The 15,939-nt window shown below is 40.6% G+C and overlaps 1 protein-coding gene across 1 annotated transcript; it reads left to right on the forward strand.

Moving 5' to 3' along the window:
* Window positions 1-7,845: 7,845 nt before the first annotated feature.
* Window positions 7,846-10,954, forward strand: LOC118494075 (scavenger receptor cysteine-rich type 1 protein M130-like). The gene is made up of 3 exons (XM_035996495.1): window positions 7,846-8,350; window positions 8,434-8,729; window positions 10,840-10,954. The coding sequence occupies exons 1-3, from the start codon at window positions 7,972-7,974 to the stop codon at window positions 10,855-10,857; spliced, it is 693 nt and encodes a 230-aa protein (XP_035852388.1). The 5' UTR covers window positions 7,846-7,971; the 3' UTR covers window positions 10,858-10,954.
* Window positions 10,955-15,939: the final 4,985 nt, after the last annotated feature.

Consider the following 15,939-nt stretch of genomic DNA (forward strand, 5'->3'; position numbering starts at 1 on the left):
GTCAGTACTGGTGAAATATATTCTGTTAAATTTGTAATGATTTTCCTGTGACAGCTTCTAACAAGACTAGTGACAAATATGCTACTTTGGTTGGTGTGTCAGGAAATGTTAAAAGAACATTTCACTGTTTTATTTTTGTGGTCCAATGACATAGGCAACTTTTGAAGATGTTTCTATTATTTGATTGTTGCCCAGATAATTTATTGGGAAGTAATCTCATGTATGAATTTGGATTGGATTGATGTAAAGTTGTTACAAACAGCAGATTGAGAGTGCTGTTCTTAGAATTTTGTTAAAAGTAAGCTTAGAACAATTGTGTAACTATAAGTAAAATAGGGATGCATAGGGAATGCATAAAAACATTAGCAGTGGTAATGTGAGAAAGGATAAGACAACTCCCAATCACAGATATAGTCTACTCAAATTAAAAGTTGTTTGCATTGGTTTATTTGTTGTTTATAGTGTACCAGTCATTTGTTCATGACTTCTCTCTAAGTATAGATTTGCGAATGGAAATCAGTTATTATAGCTCAATGATGGATCAACATCTGTTGTTATTTATATAGAGGTTCAGAAATCTGATTTGAATTTCACTATTCTGCATAAGCTGCAGTGGTGTTACTTAAGCTTGTAAATGTTAAAAGGTAAAAAACAAATAATAATAACTTACAAAAACTCCAGAGTGAAGCTCTGTAGTTTATTGAATTTTGATAGTGATTACAATTTAATGGAGGGAACGATTGTTCTGCATATTACATTAGCAAGCAGACTTGGTTTGTCATGTGTCTAATTTAAACAGGAATGTCACATAGATGAGGTTGACAGAGTTGGACATGAGGAGATTTATTACACCCACTATCTGGTAACCAAACAGTGAGGAGAGACTTTTGTGTGGTACTTTGTAGAAAGCAAGTAATTACATGCTATAAAATGATTGGCTCTTAAAATAAATTTGGTCTTCTCTAATCCCCAATTGGCTACACCAAGACGTGTTAAAAAGGGATGTTTATGATTTGTTTGATTTAATTTGTTGAAGGGGTGATTGATGCATCAGGATAAGAGTTATTTTTTTAGAAATGACATGACTTTTGTTGCTGACTATCAATGGTCGGCGAAGAGGGATTTAGAAATTTTGTTTATAAATGAGGGTTTGGTTTAATTTTTCAGTTTTTTTTTACTGTATGCTTTTTTTCACATTTCTTTGGATTTTGTAGTGGTATTTAGTATCGTCTTATTGATCAAAGGGGGGAAATGGAATTGGAATGTGATTCATATTATTATATATTGTTTTTGATATTATTAATTTTTATTCTTATTTGATGTTTTTATTTTCATGTGTTGTTTTGCAAACGATACTGGTCAGTGTTTTCTTTTCTTCCAGAGCATATGGGAGAATGTGCAGAGGGGATTCAGATACAAATATGGACAATATGAGGAACTAGGAGACTTCTGAACCAGGATGGTGTGGATCTGTTCAGATTTCACCACATCAACATTGCTGAGAAGCTGCAATATAGTGGACTACATTCCTGTGTTTGTCTGATATATATATGTTTGCAGAGTAATACATACCATGTATAATATTCTTGCATTAATTGTTTGAAAAATGATGTTTTCTGTCATGAAGTGAATATATGGAGACCTCAGATGTTTTTCTTTTTTGTTGACGCTTAGGGAAATGGGGTCTAGGAAATAGAAGTCCTTTTTTCAGATCCGAAGGGTCGACCTGCCTGAATTTGGACATTGTTTTGATTTTATTTCATTTTCTGAGGTTTTCACATGTATTTGCTTAAACCATAATTCTACATAAATTGATAAAGATTTATTTTCTAATTGATCTGGAGTACTAAGGTGGTCGCCTAGGCAGAGGGACCGTGAGAGAATTTTCCTATCTTGATTGATTGATGGCTATTTGGAAAGACAGCTGCCAGAAGGGTTTTTCGCTCTCACACTCCAACGATTAAATTTTGTTACACTCTATAAATTTGTTTACACTCCGAAAGTTATATTATAAGGAACATGTTATAATGAGAAATGTTATTCCTACTCTTCTTGTTTTTCGAGACTTTATTAAGTCTCGAAGGGGGGAAATATGTAGTATATGACCATTCTATAACTTTCTATAAACTTTGCTTAAAGGTTTGTTATAAGGGAGTCCTATGAACTTTACTCTACACTTACTGAGAACATCTGGAAATTGTTAACATGAGTAGGGGTCCCCCCAAGACACTTTTTTGGAGTTGTGCCAGATAACAGGCTTCGATTGGCCAGTTCATATACTCACACATACACCCTCCCACTTTAGGTCATACAATGCATAGGATATATATGTTGCTCACACAAAGGAAAGTCAGAGCGACAGAATTTGAAGATTGGGCTGGTCGTCTCTCCAGATATCCATGGGTCTGTTAAATTGATGCTGAATCTTTGCTTGTAATAAACCTTTTTATAATCAAGATCAGTGTCGGCGGATTCCTCTTCATACAGCATCACAGCATTACTATTTAAGACACCACAGAAGAAACAGACAAGTTGGAACAAGCAGAGAACAATATAAAGAGGAATAAAGTTTAAGTGTCATGATCATTGGAAGTTCTTAATCTTTTTGAAGTTCTACATCCTTTTTCCTTTCTTAAAGTTGTAATGTGCTTTTTGAGGCGATAACGTTTCTTTTTATCCAACAGGTCTAAACCAACTAGTCTTTTCAGTACAGCAACCGACTTGATGAATTTTTCTGTCTTGGAAGTAGTCCGTCACTTTCACAGATCTTTTAAATGTTTCATTCAGAAAACGATCTATTTCCTCTAATGAATACAGATCTGTGCTCAGATTACTTTCTCCAATAGATACAGAATCAGACTCCGAATAATACTCCATTTCTTTACTAGCACATGAGGCCTGACTGCTGAAAAAGCCTACACCCTGTTCAACAGTGGTGGTCACGGTGGGACCTCTTGGAGTACTTGTGGAGGCTACCTCCACAGTAATTCCTGACTGTGACTGCGCTTCAGCACCTACACACTCCGAATTACTCTCTACTGGTGCCGAAACCTGCTGCTGCTCAGACTGGCTCTGCTTTTCCACATTACCTTTCTTGCCATTTCTCAACCGCTTCGCCGGCGACTACATCTGCAATGCCGCGATCGTCCGCCACACCCTCAGCATCAGCTGCTCCAGCTACATTGGACCCGTCACCGGGCGCGACATCATCCGGGCCTGGGCCGCCAGCCCCATCCGCGGCATTACTCGCGGCTGGGGTTTCAGGCGCCGCAGCCTCGCCATCGGTTGGTGCCTGCTGTCTGTGGGGACATGCAAAACGCTTGTGTCCCACATCTCCACACTCAAAACATTTAAACTGTCCAGAGCTTGCATACACTATATAAGATCATGCTTCACTCTGAATGACACCTCCAGCGTCTGTGTGGGCGAGTCCAGGAACATGAACACCTGCCTCCTCAGAGACTGCACATGTCGCAGTTTGGGATCTTTACATCCTAAAGTCACAGTTTTAAATCCACTGGCAAACTTTCCAAACCTCCGAAGCTCATTCTCCAACAACTCGTTGGATATGAACGGCGGAACACCAGATACGGTGATTCGCGTGGAGGGAACTTATAAGGGGGAAACCTGCACAAAACTCTCTCTGACAAACACACCGCTCTCAATCAACTGATGAACAAGCTGCTCATCCTTCATAAACACAACCACTGCTTTGTTCATTCTGGATGCAAAAGACAGTTTGTCATAGCCTACCTGTTCACCAACCGCCAACAGAACCTCCTCCACAGTAACATTACTCTCCGGGGGAACTATCCTCACTCCCTGCCGAAGAGTCGGAGGTGGCGTCTCAAAGGACGCCATGCCTCCCGAAAAAAAAAACACTTGACCGAAAAACCGATTCCTCAGCAGACACTCCACAAAAAAAAGTTTAAAAAGCTTACCTTACCTCACCAAAAAGACAGCTTGAAGATACAGTCAGAAAATCCGAAAGGGACAGGGACAGAAACAGTTTGAAAACTCCGCACCACTCTCACCTCCGCCACCACCACTCACGCTCACACTCACCGGAAACGGAAAGGAGGGGAGAGGAGAGGAGAGGAGAGGAGAGGAGAGGAGAGGAGAGGAGAGGAGAGGTTTTTTGTTTTTCAAAATCCCTTTATTGGACCATTTTCAGATAAGATTCACAATCACAGAAAATAAACATACACAAAACAAGACAAAAGAAAACAAAACTAAACTAAATTTGAAACCATATACTATGAATACAAACTTTGTCAAAAACGAACCACCAACTCTCCATCCTCCCCCACAGAGCATAACACTCCCCTTACAGCCCAAAAATGACTGAAAACCAGCAAATTGTCCATCATCTGGTAGTAAGCATGGTCCACCCTCAATCAAGCCTTGACCAGTCCTTCCAGCACCGGCATTGGATCTACACGACAGGGAGGAGGGAGAGGAGAGGAGAGGAGAGGAGAGGAGAGGAGAGGAGTGAGAGTCCCAGCTCAGACTTCAGCTCTACTGGGCTGACAGCCAGTCAGCGAGCCAGCAGCACCCCGCTGTTCTCCCATGATAACGTTGGCAGTGTTTCTTGTGACAATAATAGCCTCTACACACCGGGCCGAAAATCTGCTGTCTGACAGTCTGGCGAGGTCAGTGACTCAAGTCTGTTCGGTGTGTTCAGTGCCGTCGTCCGTTTGAGGGGTCGTTATTCCTTCATTTTGGCCGACTTTTTATGTATAATCGGGAGGGCAGGCACTGCCGGTAGTAGGACTCAAATGACCAATCTGATTGGTAGAGTACTAACCCGGAAACGGGGAGTGGAATGAGCGTGTCTAGAGTCTCTCAAAATCTGAGGAAAATCTTTTAAACTGACCTTTGTCGATCTGATATGAAGACAGATTCAGCAACTGCATGACTCTGGCTCGTTCTCTCCGACACCTGAGTTCCCTGCTTCAGAGTCCAAGCATGAACCTCCCTTTGAGGAAGTTAAAAAGAAAAGAGCTCGTACTACAACATATAAAAAAAGATAGTAAATGCCTTGACAATAAACCGACGCCATAGGCTTAGCTTCTCCCCAAAACCAATATGTCCTGTCTTAAAATATCCACCTGGAATCCAGTCGAGTGCTTTCAGAACTAAGAAACTGAAATATCTGTTAGATACTGACTTCGACATTCTGTGTTCTCAGGAGCTCAGACTGAGCATTTATAATGATGTCGCTGATGTTTGTAATATGCGGAACAAAGGACAGAGTATAATATCTATTGGGGAAAGTAGAGCCCATGGTGTTGGTATATTTTTTAAAACGAATGATGTTGTTGTAATATGAAGAAGAGATCTAATCCCAGGTAGATTACTTATGATTGATTGTTATTATAGGGGTGAAAAATATTGTGTCATAACTGCTCCAGAAAGAGTTTAAAAAACTCAATTATTTAAAAGACTTCGAGAGCTTTTGACAGTTAGCTACAAACTTATTTTGTGTGGTGATTTTAATACAGTTACTAACAAAAATGACATATGTAGTCACACACAGAAATACACATACACACAGAGAAACACACACACAAACACACAGAAACGCACACAGGGGCGGATTGGCCATCTGGCAATTCTGGCAAATGCCAGAGGGGTCGGACCATTTTTTTAAATGTGGGCTGGTCAGATTGGGTCGACCGACCCAATCAGAGGTTACTCACAGTAGCGGTTTTTGCCACAAATTGCAATTTCAGGGGCACTTTTTATTTTTATTTTATTTAATTTTTTTTGAGTCACATGTTTATTTTAAAATTAATCTTAACAGACTTTGGAGCAAACTGGAGTTCACTTGGACATCCAGATGTTGGGTTAGGGTTAGAGTGGGTCAGGGTTCAGTGCTGGAATAAGTGTACTTGGTTAAACCATAAAACTATAATAATAATTATAAACAGCATGTGAGGATTGGACGGGCATATTAAATGTTTTTGTGAATGTCTGTGTGTCTGTCAGGGTAAACACAGATAAATCATGAACAAAAAAACTGGACAAATGTCTCCACTTTACCAACAGTTTGTGTGTTTTTGGTCCAGTTTCTCCTTATGTTTTTAAAAATATATATAATTTAAATCAGAGGGGGGCTGTCCATGGTCCTGAAACGGAACATTATTACTAAAACAGAGGGGGGCTGTCCATGGTGCTGAAATGGAGCATTATTAGATTCAGGGTCAGGGTCTGTCTTCACGGGCACTTCTAAAATATTTTGGAGCATCCTCTTCCACTGGTCAGGATGAGCCACCTACCTCCCCACAAAATTACGAATCCCACTATGGCATGTGGCCATAGTGGTCGATTGGTTGGTGTTAGGCATTTGACCTCGACCTTTTTTTTTGGTGGGGGGGGGGGGGGCCCTCGAAGGGGGTCTCGTCCAGGGTGTAATTCAATGTAGAACCGCCACTGGTTACTCAGATTGGGACGTTCAGTCCACTGGAGCTCCAACTGCTATCTGTCCGTGCGGCCGTCTGACAGCATCAGTATTAAATTGACACAGTTCTTTGATTTGATTTGATTTGATTTGATTTATTTTGGATTTGACAAACAACATAATCCAAAGGATAGCATGTTAAAGTGTAAAGACTTATTTCCAACATGGTCCTTGGTGTTAAAACATGCAACACATCACAAAGACCTATTTCAGGTCAAAGACAACAACACATAATACAGATCATACAAGATTTAAAAGCATTTCAAAATCAGAGAATCATAAATCACATAAAATAATCAGTCTACTCTAATTAAACAATATTGGCTACTCTATTCCATAAAAAAGCCTTAACCTTGTGTCTAAAAGCCCCTCTGGTATTTACACTTTTGAGGGAAAGCGGCAGATTATTCCACAATGTTATACCTGTATAAAAAAAAGAACTTCTAGCTGCATTGTTGACTCTGGGCACTTTACAAGAACGGACACTGGCCCTAGTATTGTGATTATGCTGTGTATGAACTATTTTTATATGGGAATGTAGATATTTGGGAGCAGAACCATTTATGACATTATACATATGATTCAACTTTAACTGCTCCACTCTAACATGTACTGGCAGCAACCCTACCCTTTTAAAAGCATCTCTACCGATATGAGTCTCGGGGGGTGCATTTAACAGGTAGCAGATAACATTCAATTCAACAAATTGACACAGGTCATTACTGGTTAAAAACGTCTCGTTCTCGTTGTTCTACCACCAGAATTATGTGATGTCCTTGCCATAAATATAGACGTTTTTACCATAAATTGGTGCCTAAAAATGTATCAGAATGCAGGATTTAAAGTCTTTTACCATCAAAATTTCCAGGGGGAAGATCTCCCAGATCCCCCCAGATTTAGGCCAATTCTGAGCAAAGTTACCCTGAAGTATAATCACAAACAGCCATAAAAACATATTTAAATTGCAGAGTAAAACAGATGAAAAGATGGAGAACCAGACAAACAATATGTGCAGTGTCAACAGAGAGAAACACAGACAATCAAACAGACAGTGACAACAAAGAACAACATACTGTAGAGAATGACAGTATACAAACAGCATAAACAGGCAGTATGTGTACATTTGTTAAACGTGTGCTCTTTAAAAAGTAGTAAGCATTATTTGCCAGTTACTTAAATTAAATATTAAAAAATCTGTTACAAAAGGTAATGCTTTTATTATTTCACCATCTGTACACAAATGTAATTAGTGAATGCACGTGTCTGTGGGTGGGGCTGCATGGGCGTGGTAATGTGGGCTGGTGTAGCTACAGTTCCAGGGCTGAATTTTTGTCCCAGTCCGCCCCTGCAGCTTTTTGTGATGTGTTTATTGTGCCAGTTGATATCGCCATGGCGTTAATTTTTTTTTTGCTGAAGTCTGTGATGTTAGGAAGATGAGTTCTGTTGTTTATGACCAAATTCTGTTGGAACTGTGCTGACTCCCGTTTGAATCACTGAGTTGTTGTTTGATGACATCTTTTTATTTAGTGTCTTTTTTCTCTCTCTCTATGTTATCTTCTATCATCTCTCCAGACTCTGTCAGGCTGGTGAATGGGACCAGTCTGTGCTCAGGCAGACTGGAGGTGAAGACTAACCAGTCTACCCAGCGCTGGTCCTCAGTGTGTGAAGCTGACTTTGACCAGCAGGATGCAGAGGTGGTCTGTAGGGAGCTTAGCTGCGGGCCTCCTTCTGTCCTCCAGGGGGCACTCTATGGAGAAGTGGAGGCTCCAATGAGGACCAAAGCAGTCCAGTGTGGAGGCCATGAGTCTGCTCTCCTGGACTGTAGAAGCTCAGGCTCAGATAGAAACACCTGCCCGCCTGGAAAAGCTGTTGGACTCACCTGCTCAGGTATAAGAGGAGCTGCCGTTTTGATTTGGTTCATTGAAACTCACTTTTTTTCTTTTACTGATGACTCTCTGATTTCCGTTCAGAGCCTGATGCTGTCAGGTTGGTGGGAGGAGCCAGTCGCTGTGCAGGAACACTAGAGGTGAAACGGGAAAAATGGAGACCAGTTTGCTATTATTATTACTCTCACTGGACCCTGAAGACATCAGATGCTGTCTGCAGAGAGTTAGACTGTGGCTCTGCTGTTTCTGTAGGAGAGATAAAAGAGTCCTCAGAAAGATCTGTGTGGTTGATCAGCTCTTTCTGTGTTGAGTCTGGATCTGCTCTGAGGAATGTGCAATATCACATTACTCTTCCTCCATCCAGAATCTCACCTGCTCAGGTAAGCCCATCAGTGACATCATCTATGACATCATCTATAACAGTAATGTACCCATGTTGACCTTATTCACCTTTAATAGTTGAATATATTTATGGTACAAAGCTTGCCAGTGAACAAAAAATGAATAATCGTTCTTTACAATATGTAACATTTCTGCATTATGTCTAAAAACCACTATATCTGTTATATATTTTGTTGTTTTGTTATAAAGTTAGTTTGGTATGATTGTTTTGACCATGGTTAACAGCACTGCGCTAACCCACGAATAAGTTCACCAGTAACAGCTGATGACTAATCTAATGCTAATTTAGCCAGATAGCACACCCCGGTTTGTCTGCCTCACTCCCGTGGTGCTAAGAGACTTTAGTTGGGATGAGAGCTGACAACAGCCCGAACATCCACAGCCAGCCCCCAGCCAGCTAGCAGCCAGCCACTACATTACAGCAATCCAAGTCCGGCCAGCACTTAATTACAGCGCTGGGTGCTAACGACACTAGACTTGCTTTGCCAGACCCTCCTCCAAATGGCGCTAAAGGATGGTATGGCTACTCCACATAGCATTCGGGGATGGGAGGAAAACGTGTTCTGGTTAAATGGCATGGGCGGCGCTCAGCTGGGCACAAATCTGCTTCAAAATAGTCATGCGAGAGAAAACTCAAATTGGACAGATATTCTAGCTAGCTGTCTCAGTTTACCATGCAGAGATCTGAGGATCTGAAGTCAAAAATAGTCCTTATTAAAGCAACACTAGGTAACTTCTCCCGTTTCAGTCCCCCTACAGGTTGAAAGCTGAATTATCCATTACATTACATCATGCAAGTTTTCCAGATCAAGTAGCGGATCTGTAGTTCAAATGAACTGGACAATGTAATGGAATGGACAATTCCGCTTCCAACCTGTAAGGGGACCGAAGCAGGAAAAGTTACTTAGTGTTGCTTTAATCCACCAAATTAAAAATTCTAACACTAGAAAAGCTGAAGGACATGGAAAATACATGCATCCAGCGGAATTTCCTGCAGCACAGGAGCAATCCTGGAAGTGGAAAATCAGGGACACAGACTATAAGGACACAAACGGCAGTTTAATGAACCAGCGGGAAACAGACCATATGGGGTCTGCCCCAGGCAGGAGAGTCAGGACAGCGGCCATCCCTAACGTTACATCTCTGTTACCATTACCGGTGTTCGTGCCGAAAATCTCCTCCCTCCTGAAGTTCTCCCCCCTTCGCAATTAAGTGTCTTTACAGTTAGCTAAATTTGACAGAAAAGGTGGGTTAGCCACCAAAACGACTAGTTAAAATTACAAAAAGTGAAAGTGAAATAATTCCAGGCAGCTGGGAGATCTTCTGCTGCTGCACAACATCGGCCATGGGATGTCCTCGCTGCCCCTAAGATTCCCCCAGCCATCCACACCCACACACATCTTTCAGCGTCATTGAGTAACGTTACAACAAACCCCTTTTGTCCCGGTAGATGTTAGGTCATACAGTCCAGCCCTAGTCCAGCCACCCTTTTAGATGTTAGGATCAATTTCTAAACAGATTTTTTTTCTGGCTCACAGATCTTCTGAGAAAAATGAGAAAGATTGAAAATATGTAAAATATGCAGCCTGTAGTAGGGTTTTAAAATATCTTGGTAATGATATAACTTGTGATAAATAAACAGATATTAAAGTGTTCTCAGTTCTGCTGCTTTCAGTATTCTGGTAAAATACACCAAACTGCTTGTTGAGTTTAAAACAAATGAAAGGAAGTCTTTTCTAACGTTCTTTTCTTGAACAAATTCATACAATGATTTGAATATAAAAAGCAGCACTAAAAAAGAAGACAGTTATATTTTAAAGTACAGTTTTCTACTATTTTCATTCAACTAAGACAAAACATCTCTGGGTGTCTTTCACGTTATGTCGCCTTTTGTAATGTGATTATTGTGCAAGTCCGTTTACTTCTTTTGCTGCAGTCTGTGATGTTAGGAAGATGAGTTCTGTTGGAGGACCAAATTCTGTTGGAACTGTGCTGAGTCCAGTTTGAATCACTGAGTTGTTGTTTGATGACATCTTTTTATTTAGTGTCTTTTCTCTCTCTCTCTGTTATCTTCTATCATCTCTCCAGACTCTGTCAGGCTGGTGAATGGGACCAGTCTGTGCTCAGGCAGACTGGAGGTGAAGACTAACCAGTCTACCCAGCGCTGGTCCTCAGTGTGTGAAGATGACTTTGACCAGCAGGATGCAGTGGTGGTGTGGATGGTGGTGGGAGCATGGCTGTGGGCCTCCTTCAGTCATCCAGGGGGCACTCTATGGAGAAGTGGAGGCTCCAATGAGGACCAAAGAGTTCCAGTGTGGAGGCCAAGAGTCTGGTCTCCTGGACTGTAGAAGCTCAGGCTCAGATAGAAACACCTGCTCACCTGGAAAAGCTGTTGGACTCACCTGCTCAGGTATAAGAGGAGCTGCACTTTGATTTGGTTCATTTCTGTTCTAATGAAACTCACTTTGTTATTTTACTGATGACTTTCTTGTTTCTGTTCAGAGCCTGATGCTGTCAGGTTGGTGGGAGGAGCCAGTCGCTGTGCAGGAACACTGGACATGAAACATCAGGGAGAATGGAGACCAGTGACGTATCAGCATACTGACTGGACCTGGAAGACATCAGCTGCTGCCTGCAGAGAGTTAGACTGTGGCTCTACTGTTTTTGTAGGAAAGAGAAAAGAGTCCTCACAAAGACCTGTGTGGGAGATCGACTCTTTCTGTGTTGATTCTGGATCTGCTCTGAGGGAGTGTGCAACATCATATTACTCTGCCTTCATCGTGACTCTCAACTGCTCAGGTAAGCCCATCAGTGACATCATTCATGACAGTAATGTACCCATTTTGACATTATTCATCTTAAATATTTGAATATATTTATAGTACAAAGCTTGCCAGTGAATAAAAAAATTAATAATCATTCATTAATCCATAATCAAGGTAAAATGTTCAATTAATCCTGATCTGTTTACATTTTCGGTCATATAGTCCAGCCCTAGTCCAGCCCCTACCCCTTTTAAGATTTCATGATCATTTTCTAAACAGATTCTTATGCTGTGATAACGTTAAAGATTGTGATAATAATATAACTTGAGATAATTAAACAGATGTTAAAGTGTTCTCAGTTCTGCTGCTTTCAGGATAAAATACAACAAACTACTTGTTGAATTTAAAACAAATGAAAGGAAATAATTTCCAACGTTCTGTTATTGAACAAATTGAACATTGAATTGAATATAAAAGGCAGCATTAAAAAAGAACAACAGTGCAGTTTTCTGCTATTTTCTTTGAACTAACACAAAAAGACTGAGTGTCTCTCGCAGCTTTTCGCAACACTTAACACCTTTTCATTAAATTGCTTCAAAGTCTTCACTACATATATTTCATGTCTCAACAGACAAGGATGTAAACTGCAAATTGACTGGTAAGCAGTGGCAAACAACCGCAAGATGGTTCTTTACATCTAAGTTCTGACATGTTCTGACAGTTGCTGATGATGTCATTGACATTTTTTTCAGTCATTAGCTTAATAAAATCACAGGGGGGACTCTATATTCCTTATCAACCTTTAATATCAACCCTTGTATTGATTTATTAAAATGCTTGCTTTATGTAGCTTAGCCTTTCTAGTATTTTGCAACCTGTCCAATATATACAGTAAGAAAGCACTTTTGCAGTGAGCTTAACTATCATTACCCATTTTCCAGTGTGTGCTTCAACACACTACTCACACTATTGGGTTTACCAGCGGTAACATGACACACATCAGTCCCGGTAATTACGTCCGCCGCTGCGTCGCGCATCTCCATGATAGTCAATCAAAAAATTGCCTTAAAACAAAAACTCAGAGTTTGTCAGTCCTCGTTAGCAACGAATGCATTGAGTTCATGCCTACTTATGTGTGTACACAATTTAAACGGCCATTAAGTGTAATGAGATGGGCTCCATGCTGTATTCCAGTGATCCAATGCCAGACAGCCTGTAACGTTAGCATTAGCACGTAGCTCCTGCATGTCTTTACATAAACAGCTGACTGCAAACGTCCTTTAGTGTAGCAGAAATCCAAACATCTACAGGCAGCTCTTTGTCCTTTCATGTCATTTTTGGCTAATTTGTGCTACAGGTCTATGATGTTAGTACGGGTAAGTAAAGTAAGTAAATTTTATTTATACAGCACTTTTCACAGACAAGGTCACAAAGTGCTTTACAATGTGCATAGACAATAAAAACATGATAAAAATAGTCAATATAATAAAATAAAATACAACAGAAACAATTATCAAATAAATAAAAAACATAGGCTACCCAAAAGCTAGCCTGAACAAGTGAGTCTTCACTTGTCACTTAAATCAGTCCACATTCTCAGCAAACCTAATGCTGGTAGGTAGAGCATTCCAGAGTCTGGGTGCCATAGCCTGAAAGGCTCTATTCCCACATGTCTTCAGACGAGTGCATGGCGTGGATAGCAGATTTTGATTGACAGACCTGAGAGACCGGGAGGGGGTGTGTAAGTGAATTATGTTGGCAAGATAATCAGGGGCCTGACCATGTCGAGCCCTATAGGTTATGGTGAGAATTTTGAATTGGATACTGTAGGTTACAGGAAGCCAGTGAAGGGAGCAGAGCAGAGGGGTGATATGGTTGCGCCTGTTTGATATAGTAAGAAGCCTAGCAGCAGCGTTTTGAATGGATTGCAGGCGGTGAAGGACAGATTTATTGAGTTGAGGGTTGAACAGACTAGTCGACTTTACTCCTCCACAATGATGTTTTTAGCTTAAAGTCGACTAGTCGCTGATCATGTGGTGTTGTCACTAACATCATAGGCCTGTAGCACTGTCACTGGCATGTAAAAAGCCCAGCTCATTTGGAACTTTATTTTAAAGCCACGAAACGTTTGGGACATTAGGAGATATTGGAGCTAAGGACGAGGAGAGCTGCCTGTAGCTGTTTGGATTTCTTTTACGCTAAAGGACATTAGCGGTCAGCTGTTTGTGTAAAGACATGCAGGAGCTACGTACTAATGCTAACGTTACTGGCTGCTAGCATCGGATCACTGGATTATCGCACGGAGTACAACGTAGGAGGTATGACTCGCGCTACACTTAATGGCCATTTAAATGGTGTGCACACTTAATTAGGCATAAACCCAATGCATTTGTTGCCAACGACGACCGATAATAGACTTTGCATTGAGTTTTTGTTTATGGCGAACTTTTGATTGACTATCACAGAAATGCGTGATGCAGTGCCGGACCTAAGTACCGGGACTGGTGTGCGTAAAGTTACTGCTGCTAAACCCAGTAGTGTGAGTATAGCGTGTTGAAGCGCACACTGAAAAACGGGTAACGTTAGTTGAGCTCACTGCAAAAATGCTTGCTGATAAATTTGACACGTTGCAAAATGCTAGAAAGGCTAAGCTACACAAATTAAGCATCTTAGGAAAATCAATACAAGGGTTAATATTAAAGAGTGATAAAATACATAAATAAAGCAGTCCCTCCTGCTGTGATTGTTGTAGGCTAATGACTGAAATAAATGTCAATGACGTCATTATTGACTAGTCAACGTGGTTTTGACTTTCATCATATCAAAAACCACATGATCAGCGACTAGTCGACTTCAAGCTCAAAACATCTTTGTGGAGGAGTGAAGTTGACTGGTCAACCCCTAGTAGCTACAGTTTGTGTTTAATCAGAGCTTTTGGACTTATGACATATGATGTGATGACTGTCCATCTAATCCATCACATCCATCTTATCCATCGGCTCCATCTGATCCATCTGATCCATTGGATCCATCTAATCCATCAGATCCATTGGATTCAACACCTTTTATCATCACAGTAGTCGTCGTCCTGCTGCTGTTGGTGATCACTGCCCTTTAATTCTGTAAAAATAATGGACAAAGCTTCTGGGTCTTAAAGGTGAAGCCAATGTCAATTTTACAGACTTTTTTCCAGGGGTCCGTTTCAGAGTCTAACCCTGAACTATGAGTTGATTTACCCTGAGATGGAACTCTGAGTTTTCAGTTCCAGAACAGCTGATTTGAATTGGTTCAATCAACTCAGAGTAAGTTGACTTAAGGCAAGGCAAGACAGATTTATTTGTATAGCACATTTCAGCAACAGGGCAATTCAAAGTGCTTTACATAAAACATTAAAGAGCAGTTAAAAACGATTAAGAAATTAAAAACAGATAAAAGACGAGAATAAAAGTTACAGTGCAGTATAAAAAAAATAGTTAACACCAGTTAAAAATATAAAAGCAGATAAAATACGAGATTTTATGGTGCTAGCATATGACAATGTATAAGCCGTTGCTCTATACACATAATCCACCCGCAATCCTTGCCGTTCCCAGAACGGGCCCGTCCCACCGGTCTTACTTTATAATTTCTCTTTATATGCTTATATAGATTGTCATACAGTTTTAACAATGCAACTTCAGTATAGGAAATTAACAATTATTTAAAGAAACGCAACATTAAAAAGAACGGTCTTCAGCCTTGATTTAAAAGAACTGAGAGTTGCAGCAGACCTGCAGTTTTCTGGGTGTTTGTTCCAGATATGTGGAGCATAGAAACTGAATGCGGCTTCTCCCTGTTTAGTTCTGACTCTGGGGACAGAAAGCAGACCTGTCCCAGACGACCTGAGAGGTCTGGGTGGGTCATAGTTTACTAGCAGATCAGAAATGTATTTCGGCCATAAACCGTTTAGTGATTTATAAACTAGCAACAGTATTTTGAAATAAATTCTTTGAGGCACTGGAAGCCAGTGTAAAGACTTCAGAACTGGAGTGATGTGATCCAGTTTCTTGGTCTTAACTCAGATAAGCGCGTGCACCACTACTATAAAAAGGCAGCATACTTTACCCCTCTGGAACTGGAACTACTCATGCGCATATACAGTGAGTTTGAACATATATTTCATTAAAAATGCTGCTGCAAAATAGTAAGAATTGGTGTTGGAGAAAATTGCTGTTAGAGTAAAGCATTGACAGTGTATTAATTTCACATTTAATCACAGGTATCCTACAGTGTAATATTACTGGTGGAAACTGGAATGGTAGTAGGCTACACCTATCATTTCATTACGGTACAATCCTGCTGGCAAAAAAGTAAACTACTGTGATATGAGGACGGATAAGGTATCTACATATCTGATCGACTGTGGAGAAAAACAATACCTCTC

Source organism: Sander lucioperca, chromosome 21 (genome assembly GCF_008315115.2).
Source record: "Sander lucioperca isolate FBNREF2018 chromosome 21, SLUC_FBN_1.2, whole genome shotgun sequence".
Lineage (NCBI taxonomy): Eukaryota > Metazoa > Chordata > Actinopteri > Perciformes > Percidae > Sander > Sander lucioperca.

Coding starts and splice junctions, on each gene's coding strand:
- LOC118494075 (XM_035996495.1), top strand. CDS start 7,972: ATGACATCTTTTTATTTAGTGTCTTTTTTCTCTCTCTCTATGTTATCT. Junction 8,351..8,433: donor TGTTGGACTCACCTGCTCAG/GTATAAGAGGAG, acceptor ATTTCCGTTCAG/AGCCTGATGCTGTCAGGTTG.